The 23,080-nt window shown below is 36.8% G+C and overlaps 3 protein-coding genes across 5 annotated transcripts in view; 1 reads left to right on the forward strand and 2 right to left on the reverse strand.

The window, feature by feature from the left end:
* Positions 1-23,080, forward strand: part of LOC133529207 (flotillin-2) — a 405,995-nt gene that overhangs the window by 168,847 nt on the left and 214,068 nt on the right. The gene's annotated exons all lie outside the window — the stretch shown is intronic.
* LOC133529202 (glucose dehydrogenase [FAD, quinone]) lies at positions 1,366-4,776 on the reverse strand. The gene is made up of 2 exons (XM_061866867.1): positions 4,636-4,776; positions 1,366-4,261 (listed from the first exon to the last, which is right to left on the reverse strand). Exons 1-2 carry the CDS (start codon positions 4,774-4,776, stop codon positions 2,552-2,554), a joined length of 1,851 nt encoding a protein of 616 aa, XP_061722851.1. The 3' UTR covers positions 1,366-2,551.
* The window catches only part of LOC133529213 (uncharacterized), a 48,393-nt gene continuing 30,156 nt past the window's right edge, over positions 4,844-23,080 (reverse strand). Inside the window, exons 1-2 of one of the 2 annotated variants that reach the window (XM_061866890.1) lie at positions 21,372-21,529; positions 4,844-5,412 (exon numbers count right to left, since the gene is read on the reverse strand). In XM_061866890.1, the coding sequence (XP_061722874.1) occupies positions 4,844-5,412; positions 21,372-21,378 (576 nt within the window). In that variant the 5' untranslated portion in view covers positions 21,379-21,529. Of the gene's footprint in view, positions 5,413-21,371; positions 21,530-23,080 lie in introns of those variants that run through there. The other variant, XM_061866891.1, reaches the window with a different exon arrangement.

Here is a 23,080-nt window from a genome sequence, read left to right on the forward strand (position 1 = left end):
TAACATTTGCTCACAAAAGGCCATATGGTACATACATAACAATCAATTCAAATATATATAATTAGATTAAATTTGACCTCCAAGTTGTTCGTTAGGGAACCTATTTTTCCTACTTAATTCACAACCCGAATTTAACAGCTCGATAACATTTGCCCACAAGAGGCCATATGGCACATATGTACATAACAATTAATTCAAAAACATGTATAATTACTTATCTGACAATAATATAAAAAAAATGTGCGTGAACCAGATCCTCGAACCCCAGAACTATCGAAAAGAAGAAAACAAATGATAGGTACGCTATACTTACTCAAACTGGTATCTGATATACGTATCTAATATATAATCTAATACGAGGTTGAATAAGTATAGCGATGATATGACCCAAACAGATCCCATAATAAAAAGTATTTACAGTCGCGGACTTGTAACTTCTGTTGCTGACTCTACTGTAACTGTCCCTGCAAACGATTTTAGCGACCTCTATTTCAGATCCCAACTAACTTTTATTTGTATTTTTTACCTCTAACGTAGATGTCGCTTTTGAGTGAACATGTAAAGTCAAGCACTAGATGGCGCTAGTAGTACTCAATTTAGTAAAATTAGTTCTGCTACTCCTCCCTAGATGTCACTAGTAGTATTCCACTTTCAGCTCATTTTACCGTTTATTGAAATTGTTTTTATGAAAAAGGTTAAAAAAATATATATTTTCGTCAATAAAGGTGACTGTATATCTTTGTGAAATGCATATTACTGTTTTTTTTTTCTTATACTACGCCGGTGTCAAACAAGCATACGGGCCCGCCTGTTTGTAATTATATTCTCGTGCACGAGTAAAATAGTTAATAATAATAACTTTACTACATGTGTTTTTTATTTAAGAATTTTCTATTTTCGTCGTTGCGCTTGTAAATTCCGCCATGTGATCTGTAAAATTTTTAGGAAAGTTGTCAAAAATTGACCACATGTCGGAATTTACAAGTGCAGCGACGTTTTGTATTAACACAGGGTGCCTAGCCAAGGCAACAATAGCTTTCGCCAAGTCTCTATTACTCTTCTATATTGGTGCGACGATGACAGTTGCGTTTTGTTCGCTACGGAGCGTAAACGATTGGCATGTTGGCTACGTACTTGGGTAAGTTTATTTGATGTAAACTTATCGTACAAAAGGCGGATTTTATGCCAAAAGGCATTCTCTACCAGTCAATCTTAATATAAAGCTGAGACAGAGTTTTACCAGTAATTTTTTTTTTTTTATGTAATGCATGCTAGTAAATGAACTCGTTCAAAACATTTTAGCACGTCTCAGCGTAAACTCCCAAAGTAACGGATCTTACATTATTTTAGTGGCAATTGCATCTATTTTCATTACCTACGCCTTTTCTTTGCCTTTGTCTCACATTATTCCTCAATTCAAGTTCTTTTTGTTTTTCTATTTTCTACAAGAAAAGACGGTTACAAATAAAGAAACCAAGCGCCATGAGACTCGTCGATTTGTAAACCAAATAAAATGTAAACCACGTCCTGAGGTCGAGTTTCTCTTTATTGTATTACCTTTATTGCGGTCCGTCGAGATTAAATTTCACCTCTAATTTCTTCGTTAGTGTACCTATTTTCCTCAGGGATAGACGTCACGTTACTTCGTGACACTTTTAAATGAACAGCTAAGAATTCCCCTTGCTCGGCTTCCAGGTGGTGTACGTCATTGTTAGGGTTCCGTACCCGAATAAGATATATAGGGTATATTAGAGTATTTAGGTACTAAGCTTAAGCTGACTGTCGCGTGCGGAATCAATAATCGTTAGGTTAGTTGAAATTTTCTCAAGAGTGTGTCGCCATAACAACAAATAATAACAATAAATTAAAACAAATAATTAAGTTCCATCTTATAAAATTTTAAATACAATGAAAACAAAATAGTTAAACCGCAGACTGTAAGCTATTTTTAATATTTGGGAAAGATATATTTGTGATGCTTTTCACCAATTTTGTGTTTTTACTTTTTTACCTTTTATTTTGTTCCCTTTCGCTTATTCGGGGGTCAAATACTGGGTGTCAAAAACTTACGATTATATAATTTTTGTATATCTTTGCTAACGAAGAAAGACACACTTGTGTTTTATTTGCTACTAAATAGTATTTTCATAGGGAATTATGGGATTATTCATTTATAAATAAAGAATTCGATTGAATTGGAATTAATTAGGATAGTTTTATATAATTATGCTATCTTATTTATTGTTATTACTTAGATCATTTATTTGAAAGATCACTGGTAGAAAATAGGCAGAATAGAAAGGTACCGAGATTACAAAGAGTGAGACAGTTATCTTGAACTTTTTTATTATCCTTATCATTGACATACATAATCTTTAGCATAATAAAATACCACATCGCTTTCTTATTTCTTAGTTACAAATGAAACTATTTACAAACTTATCGAAAAGTCTTACGCTCTAAAAGCAAAGTAACACAAAAAATTCCATGACTGAGCTGAGTATTTTAGTTTATTCACAATTGTAACCACTGCTATAAACACTAAACACTGTCATAACACAAGCCAGTCCTCCTTGATCATGTCCGAGGCTTTTTCGGCTATCATTATTACTGGTGCGTTCGGGTTGCCGCTTATGATGGTCGGCATGACACTCGCATCCACTACTCTCAGGTTGGCCACGCCGTGGACTCGCAACCTTGGATCCACCACCGCTCCAGGGTCCGTCTTTGGCCCCATTTTACAAGTGCCTGTCGGATGGTATATCGTGAACGTGAAATGTTTCAGTGAACACTCCCAGTATTCGTCACTGAACAACACGTGGTGTTGACAGCCCGGCATAGGAATGTTGTGGGGCCTCGACCCGTACCTTTGAAACGCCGTCGTATTTGACAGAGCCATGGCTATCTTTATGCCTTCTATTAATACTTTAATGTCTTCCTTGTATGCAAAGTAGTTGGGCACTATGTCAGGCGGATGAAACGGATTGCGACTTCTCAACTTAACCCACCCGGAGCTCTTTGGACGAAGCAGTAGGGGGAGAATGGTCCATGTCTCTGCTTGTTCGATCGGTTTGTAAACAGTGTTGTATACTCGATCCCGTAAATTCAGAATCCTGCGAATTTGTTCGCCGCCGTCGGAGTTGACGGAGCTCGGCGCGAAGTGGAACTGAATGTCGGGCCAGTTGCCCGAACTTGGAGCATACTTTGTGTTGACAAAAGCCAGGCCTTCGACGCCTTGGGTGGTCATTGGTCCCTTTTCATAGAGTATATAATTCATAGCAACAGCGAATGTTTGGAATCGATCCTTTTTAAACGTGACAGGTTTGTTAACGACGAATGTTAGACCTCCAAGCCCAACGTGATCCTGCAAATTGTGGCCAACTTTTAGATCTGCGATGACAGGAATACCGTGCTCCTTCAAATGGCTCGCTGGTCCCACTCCGCTAAGCATCATCAATTTGGGCGTGGACAATGAACCAGCTGACATGATGACTTCTCGCTTGATCCTTACCTTTTGCTTTTGTCCGTTTCTTATAAACTCGACACCGTAAGCCTGTTTTTTAACCGGATTGATTAGTATCCTGGTAACCTGTGCTCCGAGGGCGATATGAAGATTTTCTCGATTCCGTATAGGCCGTAAGAAGGCCTTGGCCGTGCTGCACCGACTGCCGCGCCGCATGGTCGCCTGTGTTAGCATGAATCCAGTCTGCTTCGCCCCATTTATGTCTCTGTTCTCGTATCCAAGTTCCATGCCGCCCTTCAGAAATGTCACCGAAAGTGGCGAGCGCCACGGAGCCTCTTGAACCGTTAGATAGCCTCCAGCGGCGTGGTAGGGCGTATTGACGAGATATGGGTTCCGATTGTCCTCAGATTTCATGAAATAAGGAAGCACCTGGTCGTAGGACCAGCCAGGATTACCGAGCGCCTCCCAAAGATCGTAGTCGTTGCGATTGCCCCGCACGTATACCATGGCGTTGAGGACGCTGCATCCGCCGAGGACCTTGCCTCTAGGCCAGTTGCAACGGTCGCCGTTCATAGCGAGGCAGTAGGAGCGGTTAGCCGAGGGCGTGGTTTGGTACTGCCAGTCCATCTCGGAGAGCTGCGTGTAGCCGGCCAGGGCGGGCACGTCGGAGATCTCGGTCTCATCCTGGCCCGCCTCCAAGAGTAGTACCGTCCAGTTTCCTACCTCGGAGAGGCGCGACGCTACCACGGCACCCGCCGATCCGCCGCCCACTATCACGAAATCGTATATCGACAACATCTGAAATGGAGATTTTTTCGCTATTACAAAAAAATAAAAATAAAGTCGCGACCTTTTTAAAAATTACTTTATTTAACCATTTTATCGGTACTTAAATATAAAGGTTAATAAGTAACCTTTGTGGTTACGTATTGTTTGGTTTCAAGCATGAACAGTGAAGTGAAAGACAGACGAACAATTACTAGTTCGTAATTAATACTGCGTTTATTAAATCCTTAGCTACCTACTTATTTATGCGAGCATCAGCAATAATATTGTATTTCATTCAGATAATTATAATCAGTGTTTTAAAATAAAGAATTAAAGGAAACTAGTATTGATGGAAAGTTATTTTTCCATAAATTTTATCCTTTTATTTAAATGAAAATACTCACAGCATTGACATCCGTTATATGAGACTCTGGGTCGAACTGCTGGTATCTGAAGTACGTGATCCCTAATGCCAGGAGTGGTATCAGACCCAGCACGGTGATGGGCGACGGGGCCAAACTCGCGAGCGCTCCTGCTGCCTCCATGTCTGCGTCCCCAACTCATCTACTACTACACTAATATTTACAACTTATCCTACGAGTCTTAGGTCTCTTATATCCAATTATCCACTTTCTTTCTCTGCTCGTCCTCTGACAGGATTTTAGGAGTGTAGTTCCTTATGCCCGCCTTCTTTGGCGCAGTCACTTTAGGCTTCGTGGATTCAGGTTCACTATGGTAACTCTTCAAACGCGGAGTTTTCAGTTCATCCTTGTCATCAAACAGTTGGAGCTTGTAGCGTTTTTCCTTCGGTATTTTCACCGGTTTATATAGTTCTTTATTAACGTCTGTATAGTGATTGTTTTTGTATAGGGAGGTGCAGTAGTAGTCGCTTTTGGAGGACCTTTCGGAGCGGCATTCGTAGCCGCTCGATCCGCTTCTGTAGCCACTGCTTTTGGTGGAGGAGTCGCTCTTGAAGCTCTCCGCGCTGCGCCTGGCTTTGTGCCGCTTGTAGTCCTTCTCGTCGAAATCGGTGGGGAAGGTGATGGGGGAGCTCCGGTACTGGAGAGGGTCGGAGTACTTCTCCTTGTAGCGGGCCACCTGGGCGGCGCTAGCGTGAGCCGCATACGATTGCTCTTGACCCATGGTGAGATGCGCGGCTGCGTGTTCGCGATGTTTGATTTCTGTAACGTAAAAAAATAAATAATTTATGTAAAATTTATAATTATTTTTATTCTGTAATTTCTTGGTTAGTATTTAGTATTGTCAAGAATTAGGTATAATTTATCTGACACAAAGTCTGACAGCGCTTTACGAGGAACATTAGGGGTGTACCAAAAAAAAAAACTGTAAACTTCAAATGAAAAAAACTGATGCGATTGAGAACAAACTAAGGTTTTTAAAATAACTACAATAAAAAGCGACTTTTTTCCAGTTTTTTATCCCACCTCCTGCCGTTACCTGCTGGAATTGTTAATATTTTTTGGCTTTTTCATTCTTCTCTTTTAACACTTTTGATTTGAGCCCAAAATAGTTGGGAGAACTGCACTGCAGGAAATTGGAGCTCTTACTCTATTCTATGTCAACTACCAAATGCGATTTTTGTACGAAGGAAATTGTATGATTTTCGAGTTGGCCTAGAATTAAGTAACACACATTTTCTGTAACTTTAGCTATCCTAACCTTCGTACGAAGAACTGAACTGACTTTCATCGTCGTTCGTTGCACTTAAGCCGCATATCTACCCCAGTTTTTACGATAATTATGACAGGTATGCTTCGTTTTCGCAAATTCTATTAGCAATCTTTGTGATGGGCCCAGGGTCACTTGTTACTAGAGATCTGCCGCTTCGAGGCCTCTTTTCAAGAGACAACATACTAAATTAGTTATTTATTATGAAATGCACGAAACTTCGAGGGAATTCTAAGTATTTCGAAATCAGGCATGTAGGATGTTGCAAATTTTCTTGCTATTTGGAAAATATCAATTTTCAGTGAACTCTTCTATTTATCGGTGTAAAATCGAACAGCGTAAAACCTTTTTTTTATATTGGAATATATAAAATAATAATAAGACTTTTTATCGCGGTAAGAATGCCGTAGTCATCTTGCTTAGAAACAAAATTACAGCGGCTTGAAATTTACAGTTCTTTTTCGGTACAGGCCTTAAGTATTTATCTGTTACAAATCTCTGATTTTTTTTTTGTTTCAGGTATAAATCAACAGCTGTCACGTTACCACAGATTAAGTAATCGTATTACATACATAATAACTACGCTCCACGCCGCTCCGAATGGAATCACCCCGCGGCCAAGGCAGGGTCGATTTCAAAATTCGGTGAAAAATTACGTTTTGATTCTATTAAGTACAAATAAAAATATTTCAAATTTTAGCATCAACACCGTCATATTAAAATTATTTCTAATGTATCTCCATATATAAACAATAAAACACTGCGAAGGGAACCTATTATTCATACAAGTGTTAATTAAATTGCAAAATGCGATTTTACTTCATCATAATTCACACGATTTAAACTGGAGAAATATTACGAACAAATTTGTAAAACTACTGCGAAGAGGCATCATCACCGGCTTAGGTTTAAAAAAGATAGAAATCATATGTTTTAAAACATTATGACGACCGGTTTGGCCTAGTGGGTAGTGACCCTGCCTACGAAGCTGATGGTCCCGGGTTCAAATCCTGGTAAGGGCATTTATTCGTGTGATGAGCATGGGTATTTGTTCCTGAGTCATGGGTGTTTTCTATGTATTTATAAATATTTATATATATTATTATATATATCGTTGTCTAAGTACCCTCAACACAAGCCTTATTGAGCTTACTGTGGGACTTAGTCAATTTGTGTAATAATGTCCTATAATATTTATTTTTTATTTTTTCATTATTGAAATGAATGGAATGCTACTTATAGATTGAGGTTTATTATGTGGCATAAACGTATATAGCTACTATTATTAGTATTCTAACAATAAAGACTATAATCTCCGAGTCGTCATCGTCAACAGCAGTGATGGTCCGTAATAATCCATAATGAAATTAAGTTATGCTTTTGATACACGTTCCCTTTGTCTCGATATTACATATTAACGCTAATTATATGCTGTACATAAAAATATAAAAAATATATACAATTAATTAATTTAAACTAAAGGATAATTAGGTTTTAAATTACTTATGACTAAAATGTAGGTCGCCTAGAATGTAAAACTTGTTTGTAATCCAAAATGTGTAAATCGTTATTTATGTAGTCAAGTTATGTCAACATCTATGTGTCTTTGGTCAAATTCTAAAACGTTATAAGTATTGTACAAGGACCACCGACATCTATTTTTGCCAAAATCATGGTATAATTAATGGATTTTTCGACGGATAATTATCGGATTCAGTAATTCATATTTAGTACGGTACAAGTTTCTTTCAGTTATAATACTCTAAGTACCACTTGTAAAAAATATATCGAATCTTAACATTGTTTTAGATTAACGACACTAATTTAGTCTTAGTGAATCAAAAGAAAGATAGTACAACTAGTTCTACAGATGTGCAATATTTGAGTATTATGATTTCGACCGAACGAATCTTTACTATTACTACGTGAGATCAATGTCAACTTGGGTGTTATAACTTATAAGGGGGCCAAAAACAGCGTCAGATCATCGACCTGCAAGTCTGCGATAGTTGACTAACAGGCGAGCGGGGTGGAATCATGAAATTCATATCCGAATTCATCATTCGCTGTTCAGTCGAGTCAGTTAAGACCCTTCTGATGGCAATTGTATGATGCTCGGCCGAGCGTTCAGTATAATCTACGGGAAACAAACGATACCGCGTTGTACGAATCGAGCCGGACGGCACAGTGACATCTAGCGTGGAATTGAGAAAACAGCCGGTCGTCACCCTTGGCCTTGTTATCACATGTGGCACAGATATAATAGCGGTCTCATATCATAACCGGCACACTTTCTGATTTGATATAACTTTTGTCTATTAACATTATTTTATTAGGTAGGTACTTCATTTATAGCATGTCAAGACGACGTGAGGTGAATCTTATTAGTTTTAGTTTATGCTATTTAATAGTAGTTTCAAACACCATTAAGACACGACAGGTATGCTAGTTCGCACATTATTTTATGTATATATTATTTTATAAATACTCTTTATTCTTGTGTTTAGGAAACGAGCTTCTTCTTAATATGTATTGCAATGTTTTTTCCTATAACGGTTTACTGATTAACTTTCACTTAGAATTCTAATTTTACTACCCTAATGTACCATGATATTGCAGAAATACAATAGTATAGACTTAATGCGACTGGATTAAGTTATAATGCTCCAAGATACCTAATGCAGCCACAGAATGGATAGTGAACAGACAGAAAAAACGGAAAAATTAGGGTCAGTCCGCGACGTGACGTTTCACTTTCTGTTGTTAACTAGTCACTGTGTACTTGTATCTGTGCTAAACTTCTGTTGTACCTAACTTTAGGTCCGACGCTGGTCTAAACTTTAGACTCCGTTAGACCTAATGTCAGAGTAATTTAAATATTTGTAGTACTTATTTTGTTTTCGATCAATACTATTACTAAAAGCTTGATTTTTATTGGAATATTATAAGCGAAGCTGAAAAATAAAAATCGATTAATGTTTTGACGACCGGTCCGTACATAGTAGTGACCCTGCCTAATATGAAGCCGATGGTCCTGGATTCGAAACCCGGTAAGGGCATTCATTTGTGTGAACAGCGCAGATCTTTGTTCCTGAGTCTTGAGTATTTTCTATGTATTTATGTATCTGTATATTATATATATCGTTGTCTGAGTACCCACAACACAAGATTTCTTGAGCTTACTGTCGGACTTAGTCAATCTGTGTTAGTGGCCTATTTATTTCCATTCATATCACTAGGAGTATACGGAAACAACAATAATCAACAATTATTTATATAAACGGTATTACTCAATATAAGGAAAATGACAAGTGGCAAACAACGCTTTAAGTTTTCTACTTACCTAACCTACCCATTGAACCTACTAGTTCGTATAAATACCGTTTGGTTTGGTCCTCATATCTTGTACCTCTATGAACACTGACTCTCTGTCCCATTTTATAAATAGGTACCATTTGGCCCTCATGCCTTTTACCGATTTTACCTCTATGACAACCACACTTTATATACATGTTTATTGTTGTAGTATAAAAGAAACTGAAATCTAACGAATTTCAAAATATTTGTCCTTTTAGAAGCTTTGTATTCATCATAAGTGTTATTATTTGTTTTTAGTATTCAAATCCCAAAGAAAACTATTTCAATTCAAAAACCATTTTACTAAATCCAGATTTACATGTCACATACTCGTACATGTACATGAAAGCCAGATGACAAAGCAAAAATGCTGGATTTGTGTGTGATCATGCTCAAAGAACACACATCTCTGGAAAGGTTCAACTGGATTTATTAAAAAATACCGGCCAAGAGCATGTCAGGCCATGCTCAGTGTAGGGTTCCGTAGTTACCCTTCTGTCACCATAAGCTAAATTGGAGCTATTCCTATAGTAGACCTTTCCAACAATACCCCACACTATAGGGTAGGGTTAAAGGAAAAAAAAAATTCACACCCACTTTACGTGTAGGGGAGGTACCCTAAAAAAAAATTTTTAGATTTTATTGTACAACTTTGTCGGCTTTATTGATTTATATATCCATGCCAAATTGCGGCTTTCTAGCACTAACGACCACGGAGCAAAGCCTCGGACAGACAGACAGACAGACAGACAGACGGACATGGCGAAACTATAAGGGTTCCTAGTTAACTAAGGAACCCTAAAAAGAGTGTCATACTACCTAACGCAAGTAATTCTGCACTAATGCGGATTATAATTTATAATAAGCAATTAACTTCAAAGAGCATCAATCGATTCAAGGACCGTTAACCGAAGTTACTATTTACCTAAAGATGTTTTCAGCTATAAAGTTGACATCAGTAAGCCAATGTAAAATGTAACAATTAGATACATGTCGACTAGTTACTTTGTTTTATGAGGCTTATTTACTAAAACATTAATGTTATCTTGCTGCTTTCTGAGATATAAGTAGAAAACCTTTTCTACATTAGTTTTGTTTAGTAAACAATCCTGAAAATTCCTAACATTTGCAACTGTCAAACATCGATTATACAAAATTGTTCGTCGCCGTCAACCGTGTAAATTCACGTAACGACAAGCCTTTCAGACTAATATCCATAGCCGTCACAACAGACAGAAACACAATGTGTGGAACAGCTGTGCTAATTGCTCGCTTGTTTTAGTTCCGCGGATTTTTCAACAATTCGATATTTTACTCACTGAGTGTTCATGAAATTTTGGAACTTGATAATTTTAATGCGGTCTAAAGTTGATTTTAGTTTTTAGACCAAAAGGAATAGTAACTAGTGCTTACTAGCTGAACTGAAGCTGACATGGAAAAACTCAATACGGCCTGTTTTGTTGTTCGATTTGAACAATATCAAGGATGATGCTTACATATTTATGTATAAGAAAGAAGGAGAACAGATAACAGTAAATATTAATATTCCGACCTATTTGTTACTCAGATTAAAATGTACATGCTCGATTTTGTTTTGGTACTATCCAAATGCTTTGGTTCTTCGTGTTTTCTAAAAAGCAGTGAGACTGTGAGTGTGTCAGGACTCGGCACTACCGTTAAGTTGGCATACCGAACTTGGTCGGCGTCAATTTGTTGCACGTTCCTTTAAATATATATCTATTGCGCGATGTTTATAATATAAACCTAAATGTAACACTGAACATTCTAGCTAGATACATTTTTATATAAAAATGGTACATTGGAGACCATACGAGTAACATAATTAAATATCGGCGTATACTTTGATGATGATGATGAGTGAACTGGTGTTTATAAGCGTAATATGCATTTTAACATTTAAACAGTTGCTGCGTTACGATTCTCGCTTTTTTTCTTTCATAACTTATTATTATTAAACCTTGACATTAGTGATTTCACTTAATTAGTTAAAAACCTGAGGTTTGCACAATAAAACCCATCCACCGGCTAATCCCTCTTAGTTTTGACAACACTAATCTCTATATTTATATAACGTATTGTAAGTTTTTTAAACCCACTTGTATGTACTGTGATTTTACGATGTTCGGTTGCATGTCTCTGAAACCGAGGTTAAAACAAATCATCGTACCTACATCATGGTCTCTGTTAGTACGGACGTAATGTAAGATATTATATGAACGACTAACTCTATGGCTCTCCATGAATACCCTCAGTATTGTTGCGATGCACGATGGTACCGTTCCGAATTTACTAGAGCACGACACAGCGGGCAGTGTATTTCTGTTATTTATATTGTCTTTACGACGTAGTGCACTCGAGACCAAACGACCGAGTAAACCAGTTCCAACTGATATCTCAGATCTATCACTACTAAATCCAGTTGGACATTTGGCACTTTTATTTATAAATTTTGGAAGCGATACCTACGGGTACTTTATGTTTATTTTCCATTCCTGGCAAATTCGCGATTCTTTAATTTTGTTTTGTGAATCATTCTTAAGGTAAGCGTTATCGCAACGACATAAAATCGAACAATGGAGAGGCAAATAGACGAATTGGCTAACGAAGTAGATAGTTATATAGCAGTTATGATCCTGGTGTGCCTGCGTTCGACTCGCCTGAGCTGCAAGCATTGGTGGAATAACGCTTATGAACGCACCAGAAAAATGTTTGTTGCGTCTTACTTTCATGGTAATTAAATTTATGCAATTATAATTTTGTAAAGTGAAAATTTTAAGTGCTTGTTTTATTCTATGTGGAGAAAGGTGTTGTTTATAATGTTGTGAGTTTATTCGCCATTTCGGGTGAATTTTTCGTAAGTTTATGTATTAACTGACCCTATATTAGTGATTGGGTTCGTTTAAAAAAACGTTCGTCACGTTGGTGCCATCATTTAGTTATATAGACTGATAAACAAATAGTCTCTCACCTAAAACGCATATACGAGTATGTACTGTACCTGTTTCTTTGTTAATGAGGAGGATATATTTAAACATGAGTCGGCTATCAAATTAGTGTTCAAAGATTATTTCGAGATTTATAACTACGCATACTTAGGTCATGGGTGGAGATTTAAATCTTTGCAGAATTCTTTTACATTATTTCGTTACTTTGCTACTTTCTGTCGGTAATATTTGTAATTCATATTTTTTTGTTTATTAATCCTATTTGTTTTTTTTTAAGCAAAATAAACCAACTAATAATGAACGAAACTATTGTAATTAGGTATTAACTACTGTATAGTATTACGTATAAAAAAAAAATACGAAACAAAAATACGAAAAAAAAAACAATATATGGCGTTTAAGACAAGATTTTTTTTAATAATTAAAAAAAAAACACTTTAATAAGGCAGACCGGTGAAAGAACGATTATTGTTGATTTTTGATTTCATACAATTAAATTAAAAAGACAGCGACCTACGCCTAATTATGTAGAAAAGGAGGTAACATGCTTTTTTTGTCACTGCACCCACCTTGACACATTTCAGATTTGCCCTATGGTTGACTGGTAAGATACCCGCTATAGGGTATTCGACTGTATTTAAGATAAATTATTTCACACCATGCATGAAATAAAGCACCAGATAATTATTAAAAAAACTAAATATGATAGAAATATAAAAATGTGCCTTGAAAACCTAACTGCTTGACAAACATGCAAAGAGAACAAATTGCCAAACGTGAACTATGCATCGTTGAAGAGTTCCGTTCTGTTCATCATCAGCAGTTCCACTTCATCAAATGTCACTTCTAGAAATGTAAATACTTGATTTGTTGATGAAAATACTAAGATCACTATATATATGCCTTTAACATTTGAGGAGTTCCCTCGATTCCTCATGGACTCCATCGTCAGAGCTCGAACTTGACAAAAATTTGTCTTGAAAATCTAATTTGCTTAACAAACACAGCGAAGAGGACAAATCGCCAAACGTTTACTATGCGTCATTGAAGAGTTCCATTCTGATCATCATCAGCAGTTCCACTTCATCAAATGTCACTTTTTTAAATGTAAATGCTTGATTTGTTAAAGAAAATACAAAAATCTCTATATATATATGCCTTTCACATTTGAAGAGTTCCCTCGATTCCTTATGGATCCCATCATCAGAACTGAGTTTTGACAAAAACGGGACTAATCTGTATATATTCATATTGTATAGATTCAAGACAAAAAATAATTTTCAAAATCGGTTGGGAAATGACGGAGTTATTGAGTAAAAAAAACCATACACACCGAATTAATAACCTCCTCCTTTTGAAATCTTGAAGTCGGTTAATAAATTTCAAGCATTATAAAAGCTAGTATATAATCATCACTCATAATCTCCTAGCCGTTTTCGACCACAGCGACTGCGTTCTACCGCTGAGAGCGTCGCTGGTGCGCTCTCAGGTGACTGATATAGCCAATTTTTGCAGCAAATGTACGACCACACTCGTTGCAAGTCAGCACCCCTCTGACATAATTGTAAAGTATGGCCGCAGGTGGTCTGGCCTTCAGCTCGTCGCGCTTAGCGTCGAGTTCTGTGAGCCGCCTGTCTGCACAATATGCCTCCAACGTGGACGGTCACTGGCTAGACTCTCCCACTTCGTTGGCTCTATATAAGCTCTCTTCATATGCCGTTTCAACACATCTTTGAACCGCAAGAATTGGCCGCCTTGTTTGCGCTGTTTGTAGTATATAATAGTGAGTTCGCGGCCCCCTATTCGTAGAAATCGCTGTACCTTCGCCAGCAGTATAAAAGTCCATAATAGTTAGTACAACGCTGTGTACAGATGTCGTGGCTATTATATGATGGATTTGAAAAACACTTACGAGTATGTAGAAATCAAGAAGACGGCAACATCTGAAGGATATACCTCTATCTCTACTCCACCCTCGATACTTCTTCCGCCGTGTCAAATTGATTGTCAACATGCCTTCTTCTTTAGCCCTTTCATGGGCGCCCACTAGGCTAAAGAGTCAGTAGTTAGAAGGAAGTTTGCTTGTAATACACGCAACTGATGCACGCCACAATGTTTACTTTTTCTTACATTAATAACTGGTCAACGATCGAATTACGATTACGTATGGACTGCATGTTTTACATCAGTAACCAATTTTGTGCGTTTTTTAAATAAATAATATATACGTAAACTCCCTCCCAAATGTCGTTAAATTTTGCAAAAAATACTTTTAGATGCATCGTGCAGTGAAAGGATTATGAAAAAAACACAACCTTATAACCAAACATATGATTAATTTTTCGTTTAAATGGTTTGTTTACATTTAGTTTCTTTCGATAAGCAGTGTAGTGAACCGTTACTTCACGATTTGAAAGAAAAAGGACGAAAGAACATGTTGTTTTCAATAATATAAGGCATTTTGACGATATTATACGAGTTCTTTCCTTGGAGGAAATTATAACTGTACGTCGCTCAGCGATTCCATTTCCGAACGAAAACCCGTTTGAGCACACCCTTTCTAGAGTGCGGCCGATTCAGGATGAAATAAGGGGCACTGTGTCATCAATGTTCCCATGTGAGTACATTTTAAGAACGCATAGAGGACTACACATATTTACATAATATGCCTAATCCTTTTCCCGAAAAGGTATAGGCATGGCAGACATCACGAATTTATGATCTTTTTTACTTCCTTTATTTCCAATTAATACCTACCTTTTTATTGCACATATCTCGACTTTGGTTACAGGACGTTTACTTAAATATTAATATTTCATACTTATTTACTGAAATTGAACGGGCTACAGATCCCTAGTTTAAGATTTTAAGCTAAATGCTCTATGCATATGCTCTAGGGCCCTCGCCTTGTGTTTTCAAATTTATTGCTAGAATAGTTCCTAAGCGAAGTAGAAATGTTTGTGGGTTAATAGTATTGAGAAACAGTTAAAGAATGCTTCCGACTCGACGGCTCCACAAACACGTAGTCTACCTAACCAAAGGTGGCGTAATTTTTTGCAGCCCATGTTTATATACGGTAAGATCGTAGACAAACTAACGTGTATTTGTTCATTTGACAAGTTATTGCTGTAATGCAAGATGTTCAAGCATGGTTTTTAGTTCAATATACATTTAACGCCATTCGAAATAGAATGTCAGCTTGCTCGGATATACCAACATTTTCTTAGGTACTAGAGTTTCAAAACACACAGTTCAACATAAATTAGCTTGATCACATATGCAAATACAATACACACGCTTGAAACGCCAAACAGTAGGGCCTTGAATAGAAAACACTAAACGAAACTGACCTATATAAATTATGGAAATGATCACTTTTCGCTGCATCTGTAATAATTCTGTACATTTTATTTTTCAATTGGCGTTGTTGATATGCTAGTTATCTTAGCCGTAGCTAACCTACCTACCTTGGGCCGTAGCCCAAGGTCACAGAGACATTTATTTATCATCTCTATCATCGTGTACACATTCTTAGCAGAGAAAGGAGCTAGTTATAAAGATTCAGTGGAATTGCTCAAGATCGTGTCTCGAATGCCGCCTTGACCCGATGCACGATGATTGAGTCAGCTAACGCTAACTACCAAATAGCAGTGGGAAAATTTAGAATACAATAAGTGAAGAGATATTAGAATCTTTCGATACTCATAAATAAAGGTAGCTATATTTAAGCTTCCATTAAAGTGTGTGAAGTGTGTCTCAATAAAAAAAAAAGAATTTATTAGAAGATACAAGCTCTTAAACAAAAGTGCTTTAAAAGTTCTGATGTTTATTCAGCTAACTCCGTTGATGACCGCAACTGTTAGATAAGACGTAATAATTGATTACACAATTAGATACCATGCACTTTAGTATAACGAGCAACCCTTATTTAGGCTCGCTAGGAGGTGTCACATAAGTATATCGCAATGAAAGCAAATGTGTGCCATTCTGCTCAGCTACCGGCAGCGCCTTACGGTACGCATACTCAATGAAGACATTACGATCGTATGTGTTGGTTGTGTGACTGATAGGCCACTTAGAACCCAAGCTATATGATCTATCAGTTTTGAATGCAAACTCTTATTAGTCTGCTCACGGAAAATGACATGACAACATTCCAGCTTCCTGCTCAGCTAGTAGTATAGCATACAAGAAAAATTTACTCATTGAAGTTTTGACCTGACCAACTAGACTTGTTGACAAATATCTGTGTCAATTTACCGTATTCTCATCAACGGGGCGAGACGGCACCTGAATAATCAATTAAACTAAATTTTATTCATGTGCTGAGATTGCTGCAAAATATGTTAATTGTAACCTCCTTAAGATTCTTATATAATAGGTACAGAGACTATACACCAAACAATCAAACATTTTGTAACTACACTATTGAAGTATTGACTATTGTGCTTTTTAGGGTTCCCTAGCCAAATGGCAAAAAACGGAACCCTTATAGATTCGTCATGTCCGTCTGTCTGTCCGATTATTTGTAATCAATTTTTGAAAATGCACATGTTGACATATCATACTTAATGATAGATTGAAAGCCGACACGCTTGACCCGGTCCAATGGATCCAGTCGCGTAATATCTGTGCCAAGTTTACTTAATTACTCCCTCATCATTATCCACTATTAAATTCATGGTCAACACGGAATACCCCGCCGCTGCCCCAAGTAGGACGATGGTTTCGTTTCGGAGTGCCTACGTGCAATGTGATACACCTCGTCTCTTACAAACATTGCTACGCCTCTCATTTCCCTATAGTCAACGTCATAGAGTTTATGATTCGTTGCAAGTGCTGCAGCCGTCTAAGGTTGACGTAAGTGATCGATTTGCTCTTTGCTCTTGTCAACCGGCGTAGGGAAAGCTGAGGATTGCTCGGTTGTTTGTGGATTCAGCATTTAGCTAGCCACCGCGAGTTGTGCCATGGCGTAACCGCAAATTATGATCGTCACTCTCAATTTCTTTAGCTGTATTTTAGGTGCCGTTGCACCACCAATTTGAACCCTTACTTGTGATAGGTATGACACACAATGCCGACATTATATCTTACGAAAGTGTAATTAATTAATATTAAATGATGTAACGGCGGCAGGACAAATTTCTCTCGGGTCTAAAACGTGGCGTAATGCATTATGGTTTTGTGTGCACTTATCTGGTCCCGCAATAATATTGTGGTGAAAGTATCGTCAGCAAGTAAGAAGCGCTAACATTAAGTCTTTCTTCCGGGTTGTTAACATTTCTATGCATTTCTGCGTCTTTAATTCTGCTACTAATGCAATAACTGATTCTGGTACGTGAGTACTTTGATTACAAATTCAACAATATTAACAGAATTAAAATCATGAAGAAAAGACGTATGATAGACTTAGTCGTAGATAATTCGAAGAAGATGTTTATATCATCCAAGTAAACGATGACGACCACGAAGGTTCTCGCTCAATCAATGTAAATGGATATAGGGTCACTAGCAACCACAAATCATAGCTTAAGTGTATGCAATTTTAATAAATTATTCGCTTAAGCGACTTCGGGGACGACGTAGCGTGACGAAATGGCATTCAAAGCTGTCTCGGATCCGTCATTACAGTAATGGTGCTTTATAGTTAGCCTGTTGTTATGCAGATTTTGCAACGCTAAAAGACAAACACGGGAAGTGCCTATTTGATTAGATATATATGAGCATTGATTATTCTCATGCTCAAGATGACTATTACAGACACGAACGGATATCGAACATTTTAATTATAAACCTGCGCTTAGAATATAAAATGATAATTAGTTTTAGGTACCTATTGCGTGTGTATAAAGATTCATCTCGAGTAAATCCATTGTAAATCTACCCTTGAAGGTTAAATTTAGTGCAGTAAAGCAAGCATGAATAAGCATTTATGTGTTATCTCACAAAATAATATAATCGACAATTACACAGTTATATATTGCGTGCGAATATTATAGTATTTTATGCAACAGTTGTATAAGAAGGGTCAAAAAAGGCGAGTGGCGTGAGTTACAATGTGAGCCGGAGCCGAAGGCGTAGGCGAACATTGTAAAGGAATACGCCACGAGAATTTTTTGACCTACTTATACAACGTTGCATACAATATTTTTCCTACGAGTCAACAAAAATAAATCTTAATTTAGGTAAACAAATTACAGCAAAAGTATATAGCCAAGACGCGCGCGCATACCTTGTGACGCGCCCGGCCCGCCCCGGGCCGCGGCCGGCCGGTCGGCGACACCTCCTTGTAACTCATGAGGCCCTGGTACTTGCTACTTGCTAAATTAAGTTTTTGGACAGTTTTTTCTCAATTTTGGCCACCGTAGCCTACGGAGACTAACAAGCAACGCTAAGCGGTCTTCGTAGTCTATGGGTGTTGCTATATTACGGGTGTCACATGCGTGTTTCTGACTTATGAAGTAATTATTTTTACTATGCAACCAAATGAATATTTAGTTTAAAACTGTATTCGTTTTTGTTTTGTTAGGTTGGTAGCCATTAATCGCAGTAACATTATAGCTTATAAAAGCACAAGAGCTTTTATGAGGAATAGACAATATAGACTTTTCTTGAAATCTTTTATGTATGTTCTTATATTCGTGTTAATGAATGCATAAATGACAGATAACAGTAGAGGAGTAGGAAAAGTACTTATTGCAATTATGCAGTTCGTATTTTTTGAAAAAAAAAATTAAATAGTTGTTCTGATTTGGTAACTTGGCCTGTGTTAGTACAATGTAATGTATCTATGATCAACACATATGAATTTAAATTAACGTAGTGTGTGGATTAGTATGTTTTGCCTAAATTAAATCAATTGGTTTAAAAACATCAAAAAATTGTCTTCATTAATCACATTGCTTGTTGTCTTGCAGATGAATAGGAAAAAGATGCAATATGATGTCTTATACAGTACATAAACAGTCAGAGTGTACAACCTTTTTTAATGTTAGGTGTGTATCGATCGATTCAGGATGTAAGTCAAGGAATCCGGAATAACCGGTAAGCCGGGATGCTCATGGCTTGAGGCTGCTTGGTATAGAATACACTAATGGTGTAATGGTATCCTTGGCCCTTCAAATAAATTAACAAGAGGTTAAATTTTTTATGTAGTTTAATGTTTTAACGCTGGCTTTGGTTGACTGTACATAAGTATATCATACGAGTACAGTCACACGACTTATTGTACATTAGGTTCACATTGATTTTGAGTCGTTAACATTAATGGATTAACATTGACTTTACGAAGTTAAAGTTAAGCATGACCAGTTATTAAAAATTTGTATGATATACAAGTTGTCGTAATAATTTTGTTTGGATACATGACTATGTTGCGATTTTTAACCCAGGATCAGCGAGAATCCTGGACTTTTCCGGTGGGACATATTAATCGTCCGATTCCTTGTGCTGCGATTGGACAGTCTAACTGAGAGGACATGTTCGACCACCCGGAGAAAGGCGTGAGTCTACATATGCGAATGAGTAGCTATGTATGAACGAAAGCTTGCCTGCATTGGCTTGTGTGTACTGACAGTCACGTAGGCGAGGTTCCGGGGCATTGAACATTATTATATTTTCCCTAATAATTATAGAGGGTTATAATCTACAAGGTGTTTTGAACCTTTGGCCATATTCCGCAAGATGCTGTATCTTTTATATGTAGATAGATCAAACTGGACAAATTTTACGAAAGGACCAACTTCGAAACTGCAAAAAATACATGGGTTGCCTCGTACATTTTGATATATTCAGAATTTTCTTGACCTTATTTAAGAATACTAACTTAAACATTGTTTGACATTTACATCGAATAGAAAGATTAAACGGTAAAAATATTGGTTCCAGCAGTATATAGCAGCATAGTTGCATTTTTATCTCCTGTCACTATTCCTGTCACTTTTGCACTTACATACTTGTTAGAAGGTGACAGGCATGGTGACAGGCTGTAAAAGTACAAACACTAAAATATAAGAACTTAAAGCTTGCTGTAAATACTCATAGTTTAAGATACTACAAAATTGTTGCATTTTTTTAATACTCTTGAGATCCAATTCAAAACCATTAATTCTTAACGTATATTTTATTACTTTTCTTATCAGTACCCCTAGTGTAAATTCAATCGACATCATAACGTGACGAACGCGTTTGCGTTAAGTCTCATTTTGTATTGGATTTTGAGTTTCCAAAACGTCCCGCTTGGCGCGCTCTTTCTAAATCACATACAAAATGAGACTAAACGCAAACGCGTACGTCACGTTTCGAAATCGAATTTATTTACACTAGGGGTACTGTTTGTAAAACCCTCTCAAAAGATAAGATACAAAACTTTATGAATTATTTCATGCGTAATGCTATTTTGTAGCTCGCCTCCATACTACATCCTTTACATTATATTTTGCTATTATGAGTTTTATGCTATTTCGAAATAGGGCAATCACTAATATATGTAATAATTACGCGTAATTAGGAAATGATTGTTATTTACAATCTTTATCTACTTAATGCGATAAATATGAATGCATCACTAAATCACCAATTATGTTTAACTTATTTAGCACACGGAGAAACTAGATAAACTGGTTTTAGTCGTTATACTTTTGTGTATAAGTTTTGATACATTTTAAAAGTTAAATATAGGTACAACATTTCAAAAGATAAAGGAAATTACTTTTATAGTATAATGTCCTGAGTTAGCGTTTCGTGATACTAAAGATTATTTTGAATAAAATTGGAGAATTAATAGCGTGAGTATTAGTAAAGCAACGTATATAAGTTATGGCTCATGTGAATGTATGATGTACCTGTTTTTGTATATTGATGCAATCACATTGTTACAAACCAAATTGCTTCATTTTAACCGTCATCATTATGTCTATTCTTATTATCTACCTGCGATATACAAGTACAGTAGATGTCACAGGTTGATTCAAAGGAACTTATGCTAATCTGTTAACATTTCTTTAGACATAAGGAGCTCTTGAAAATCTATCAGTATTTCGAAAAAAATAAGTACGATAGAATCGGTCAAGTAAGGTCTCAAGAAACAGCTGACTGATCGTAGTAATGAATCAAATGGTATCACCTACCTGGCATCCATTGTTACATCCAATAATTAAAGACCGGAACTAAAACCGCGAGAGCAACCTCTCAATCGAAACCAAATTTATCGCATGCCAATATTCACTTTCGTTTCACCAAATTTCTATGCATTCACTTTTATAGGTCCATAAAAAAAAATCTAAATCGAATTTTAAAAAATGTCACAGACGATAACAAAAAGTTTGTTTTTGTTATTAAAAAGTAGTTTTTGAATTCCGAATGCGTCGATAGAAAGTTCGAGTGTTCCGGAGAGCGCGTGCGCGGTCGCGCTTTGGTCCAATGCGAGTGCCGCCGGCCGGCACAGATACCAATAGAGAGTTGCACGTCGATTATTTATTCTGAGTTTGATTTTGGAATCACCTGGCAGGCCTCACGTAGACTTTTAGAGGTCTGTACCCAAAGGGTGCAAAGAGGAGCTGGTGTATATTAGGGTTCCGTACCAAAAAGGTACAAAAAGAACAATTATGGTACGAAGTCTAGGTCTAGTAAGGTATCATTTGAAGGAGCTCAAATTGTACATTCCAAAAAAAAATTTCTTTTTTTTTTCATAGTGAAAATAAAAAATGTTATGAAGTAAAATGCGAAATAATAACTTATCTCCGAAGTTTACCGAAAAAAATAATGTTTTTTTTTACATAATATTAACATTACTATACATTTTACAGGAAAAATATGAGCAGACCTCTATCTTGATAACTTTTTGTTTATTGACAAAAAGCATTTCCGAATTCAGTTTGTAATTTAACCAACTTTACACTTGAAATTTCTATGAGTTTACATTAATGGCACCTTTTTTCAAATAAAAGAACAATTTTTGAAATCGGTTCACATGATAGAGAATTATCCTCGAAAAACAAACATATGTGCATTACATCGCCCAAATTCGTTACACAATTATGGCGCTGGCCGATAGATGGCGCTGTATACAATTATAACTAGTATAGATACTTCTGATCAAGTCTTTCACATTTATTGTTACACGAGATAATTCAAAGTTTGTACGGAACCCTCGGTGCGCGAGTAAAACGAACTCGCACTTGACCGGTTTTTTTAAGAACTGTATCTCTTTTAACACGACTATCCAAAAAAGGAGTGTATGCTTTCAGCGTTCATGTTTGTAAACTGATACTCACGTATCGTTTGAAAAACCCCTTAAAAATACAAGAAAATATCATAAGTAACTGAAATTTTAGTGAATTAGATTACTAAGAGGGCCCAAAGCAAGGAAATAAGAAGGGAACTAAAAGCATTGAGCGCCGCGCGAAACATGCGACGGAAGATATGGGCATCGCGCGGATTTTTATTGTTTTACCTCAATAACTCTGAGAATATACTTTTGAAATTTTGTTCGTCACGTCCTCGGCTATATCACCAGCCATTTTATACTAATATTATACAGGGTGTCCCAAAAAGGACACGCCATAGCGACACTGGAGGTAGACCAGCCTGAGAGGGTTCCAACCAACCTAACATGACCCTAGTAAAAGTTGCACCGTTTTCAAGTTATTGGCAATTTAACGTTTTTCGTGAATTTTGCCCGTTTTCAGCATTGTTAGGCTCAGTGTGCACTTATAAAGCCCTTAAAATAAGTTTTTTTTATATGTACGGCACCATGAATAGTTAATTAGGATAATAAAAGAGATATTTCATCGATAACCTACGTGAAATGTAAAAAAACAAGGGCTTGATCTAAAGT

Source organism: Cydia pomonella, chromosome 20 (assembly GCF_033807575.1).
Source record: "Cydia pomonella isolate Wapato2018A chromosome 20, ilCydPomo1, whole genome shotgun sequence".
NCBI classification, from domain to species: domain Eukaryota; kingdom Metazoa; phylum Arthropoda; class Insecta; order Lepidoptera; family Tortricidae; genus Cydia; species Cydia pomonella.